The sequence below is a fragment of the Helobdella robusta genome (assembly GCF_000326865.2).
Source record: "Helobdella robusta unplaced genomic scaffold HELROscaffold_44, whole genome shotgun sequence".
Taxonomy (NCBI): Eukaryota; Metazoa; Annelida; class Clitellata; order Rhynchobdellida; family Glossiphoniidae; genus Helobdella; species Helobdella robusta.
The window spans coordinates 732,856-737,995 of NW_008705063.1; the positions used below are offsets into that span (position 1 = coordinate 732,856).

The 5,140-nt window shown below is 32.2% G+C and overlaps 1 protein-coding gene across 1 annotated transcript in view; it reads left to right on the forward strand.

Moving 5' to 3' along the window:
- HELRODRAFT_177777 (hypothetical protein) overlaps positions 1-2,791 on the forward strand; it is a gene marked incomplete at both ends in the record, with an annotated part of 3,681 nt that extends 890 nt beyond the window's left edge. The window contains one exon of the mRNA XM_009025929.1: positions 2,576-2,791. Coding sequence (XP_009024177.1) covers positions 2,576-2,791 — 216 coding nt within the window. The remainder of the gene's footprint in view (positions 1-2,575) is intronic.
- Between the last annotated feature and the right edge of the window lie 2,349 nt (positions 2,792-5,140).

Below are 5,140 nucleotides of genomic sequence, written 5' to 3' on the forward strand. Positions count from 1 at the left end.
CACACGTGTGTGTGTGTACACATTCAGAAACAAACATTCATATATCAAAACCAACTCAGATATACAAACAAACCAATTTAAACATACTGACATTCAAACAGACAAATAAAACCAGACTGATCGTCACGCATAAAGGAAATTAGACAGACAAACACAAACACAGACAGACACAAACACAGATAGACAAACACACACGTGCAGACAAACAGCAACCCAAATAGACAAACGAAGAAATACACAAACATACAAAAGACATATAAATTTTACTAACTTTTCAAGGATCACTCCTTCTACCACAACTACTTTTGCTTAAGTAAAACTATTGATTAGTAATCTGTAGAACTTTAAAAGTATTTTCAATGTTTTAAAACACACACACACACACTCAGGCAAACATCAGCACAGACACACAGACAAAGACATACGCAAACATTGAAAAAAATTTATAACTTTGTAAGTACACTCTCTTTCTACCATTACTATTGTTGCTCAAGTAAAACCATTGATTTACTAATAATCTGTAGAACTTTAAAAGTATTTTTATAAAAGTATTTATAAATATAAAATATGTTTTTCTTATTGGCCTCCATGATGATAATGTGCTTATCAGTGTATCAAGGATTGTATTAATTATTACAAAAATAATTATAATACTGTTATAATTATGAATTTAATATTTTTAATTATTATAATTTTTATTATTACTTTAATTGTTACAAATGTCTTCTTGTTTGATTCTTGTTTAATCAGTTAAAAGACGATAATAAACGAAAACATTGACAATATAGAACAACGAAATTTATTTTGTATGGTTGACGATGACGAAAGCAAAGATAAAATAACGCTGATGTAAATGGAATTGATGAAATATAAATATCTATGGAGGTTTGAAGATGGGAGAAAGCAATGAAGTTGATTAAATTGACATTTATGATGAAGATAATAGTGATGACGACGATGATGGTGATGATGATGGTGGTGGGATGATGATGATGAAGATGATGATGGTGATAATGATGATGTCTTTTAAAAATATGATTACGTTTTCTATTTACTGAATGTACGAGCTAATCCTCTAGAACACAAAATGTTGACAGACATGTTGATGTTGTTGATGATGTTTATACTATAGTTGTTGTTGTTGTTGATGTTGATATTGTTGTTGATGTTATTGTTGATGTTGTGGTTGTTGTTCTTTAATGCTGTTGTTGTTGATGTTGTTGTTGATGTAGTAGTTGTTGTTGATATTGTTGTTAAGGTTTTCAATGTTGTTGATGTTGTTTATGTTATTTTTTAATGTCGATGTTGTTGTTGAGGTTGATGTTGATGTGGTTGTTGTTGATGTTGATGTATTTGTTGTTGCTAATGTAGTTGTTGCTGTTGATGTTGTTTTCAATGTTTCAGTCGTCCATTCTGCAGTTAAGAGCGTGTTTTTGTTGCTACTTGTCATACAGATGCTAACTTCAATTTGTGGAATTTTTTTAAATTTTAGTGTTGTGGTTTATCTGCTGTTAAATACATAGTTTAATAGAGCGATTAGATGGAGATTTCTTGCCCTTTTAATTAATCTTTCAATCAAGTTCTTTGTGATGTTTTTTGCTTTGATGTCACCAAGTTATTATTAACTTGAGGTCTTGAGATCTGATGTCATGAGGTTTTGGTTATTGATGTAATGGATCAGTTTTTTGGGCCTTAATTGGCGTTAGTTGGATTGTTTTTGTGACAAACAAAGAGGCAGGATTATCCGCGGTTGTATTTAAACTTTTGAAATTATATTATAACTCAAGACGAAAAACATTAAAAACTTCTATAACACACACATTCAAAACACACATACACGCACACACACACACATCACACACACGTCACACAAACACACACATCACACACACATCACATACACACACAACTTTAATGGCGTATATAGAAGCGATAAAATGATGAATACTACTCTATGGAGTCCTTCGAACGACAACGCCAACATGTCTTCTTGTTCAGACTCAAAAAAATTGAATAAGAACAACCCACAAAAACAACCAATTTGTATAAAGTGTTGAAAAATAATAGCAAATGGGTGGTTCAGTGGTTTAGATGCCTGGCACTAGTGTTGTAGTGAGTGGGTTTGAATGCATAGAGATCCCACTACATGTGGCATATACAAATCTTATGCAACTTTCCCGTCATGCATACATTATTATAAACATTTTATACAGGGCGTCATCAGCTGCCCTCATGAGTATTTATGAAAGGTAGTTAGGTTTATTCGCCAATGTTTTCAGGTCGAGGCAGACAGTTCAGTCGCTATAGTTCAATTCCCGATTTAAAATTTCAATAACGACTGGATATCTTTATATAAAGCGAAAACGTCATCATCTTCATCCATCATCATCTACATGATAATTTTTCAACAAAGTATCAAAAAAGCCTGACTCTAGCAACCCTTTCATTTCTAAAAAATTTGTAAAAAAAAGAAGCCACAATAAAATTCAGACGACATTTTTTTCAATCCTCTCATTAATTTTTTTCAAAAACATCACCAAAAATTATACGTGGTATATAAATACGTCCCACACAGGCGAACCCATGTTTTCGAACCCAGTCAATGCAACAGCACTGCCAGGCACCTGAACCATTAGACTATTGTGCCACCTATATATTAAAAATAGGCACATACCAGAAAACGGTTAACTTGAAATTGATGACAAAACATAAAAGTTTGAAACATTTCATACCAAACACAGGACACAAATACGCCATCAAAAACAGCTGGTGTGTAAATTTTTCACCATAAATTCTTTTCACCATGAATTCTTTTCACCATAAATTCTTTTCACCATGAATTCTTTTCACCATAAATTCTTTTCACCATGAATTCATGCTTACTTCCCACGGAATAAAAAAAAACATCACTTGCGAGCAGCCAATAACAATTTACGACAGAAAGATGCCCGATCTAATTTACGACAAAAAAATACAACATATAGGAGGACTATTTACATTCGCGGGAGCAATCCGAGTTTTGTTATCTGACAAAGCATTGAAAGCCATGCTATGCCACTCTGCCCTGTTGATGTCTTTTGCTGGTTGTCTAGTAAAGTTTTTCTACATTCAAACACGCAATCAAACAAACATACAAACAAACAAACATACAAACACACAAACATACAAACAAACAAACAGACAGACAAACAAACAAACAAACAAACAAACAAACATAGAATACAAACCTACAAACATGTAAGCGAGTATATATGAATGTGTATTTTCACCAGAAAAACATAAACTCATATATACCTGCTTCCATAGATACTTGCGCTCATACATACACAATTACACTCAGAAGCACACACATACACACACACACACATACATATATTATTATGATTACGAAAATTTATATACAGCGCTTTTTTATTGTTGAATCTCAAAAGCGCTACTAAATCATAGACAAATAAAACGGACATTCATTGTGCAAATAAATAAGTTTTAAATTGACTTCGAAATTGTAATTATGATAGGTTAGGGTCATGTAAGTATGGAGGTAAACCATTCCAAACAATCGGGCCAAGAACCGCAAAGTTGCGGGAACCCGTCACCAATTTTGGGGCCGGGATAAAAAATAAATTGCGCTCGGTTGATCGGAAGGAATATTTTGAAAAATGAGATATATTATTGACACATTTAAACATCAAAACTGCCAACTTGAAGAAAACACGTTTTTCAACCCTTAACCAGTGCAACCTATTCAAAATAGGCGTAACATGATCGAACCACGAACCACCCAAAACCAGCTTGGCCGCACGATTCTGTATTGACTGAAGCTTTGAAAAAGACCTTTTGGTGACACCATGAAAAAGGCCAGTGCAGTAGTCTAGTCTGGAAAAGACGAAAGAGAAAACCAAGCTTTGAAGAACAGACGTGTTTAGTGATTTTTTGACGTTGCGTAATAAACGGAGTTGGTAGGAGCAGACCCTCATTTTATTATTAATACGCAAATCCATCTTTAGGTTTGAGTCAATAATAACTCCAAGACTACGGACAGATGTGGAAAATTCAATGATGTCATTGCCGACACTGATCGATGAAATGTTGACCTTCGACAGCTGCTGCCAAGAACCAACCGGTAATATTTGTGTTTTAGATTGATTTAACTTTAACTGATTCATACTCATCCCAGATCCAATTTCGATGAGACAATCAGTCAGTTCATTCAGAGAAGCATCAATCGAATCAACAGGATAAGAAACCAATACCAATAACTGAATATCATCAGCAAAGGCGTGGGAGCTAAACTCATAAAATATAGATATATATACAGACACACAAACACACACACACATGCATACATAGATTATTAATTTTTGGATGTTTCTTTTACGGTGTTGTCTTATGTCGAACTTTTTATTTTTGTTTTCGGTTCAAAATTTTTTTCGAAATTTTCAGACATTTTTGTCGTTTGACCGAAAAACACCGTTAAAAAAATTATTACGAATAAATAATCCGCCAAGTAAAAAATTCGAAATTATTTTCAACAAAAAAGGTAGAAAAATAGCTGACAAGACAACAATAAAACGACTAACCTAAGGACGTATTTTTGTTTAATGTCGTGTTATAAAATTTCTATGGCGTTAGGTTAGGTAATTATGTGTCTTTGGTTGTTATTATGTGTCTTTGGTTGTTGTTTTGTGTTTTTGGTTGTCATTATACACACATACATATAAATTTTAAAAGACCTTTATATATATATATATATATATATATATATATATATATATATATATATATATATATATATATATATTAAATATATATATATACAAACAAACAAACAAACATACATACATACATACATACATACATACATACATACATAAAAACATACATACATACATACATACAAACATACATACATACATACATACAAACATACATACATACATACATACATACATACATACATACATACATACATACAAACATACATACATACATACATACATACATACATACATACATACATACATACATACATACAGACGCATCATCTGTGTGTATGTTTTATGTGTGCATGTATTATGTATGTATGTTTATGAAGGTTTGTTTTATTAGCTCTTGCATGGTTACAATGCTGTCTCTTTTT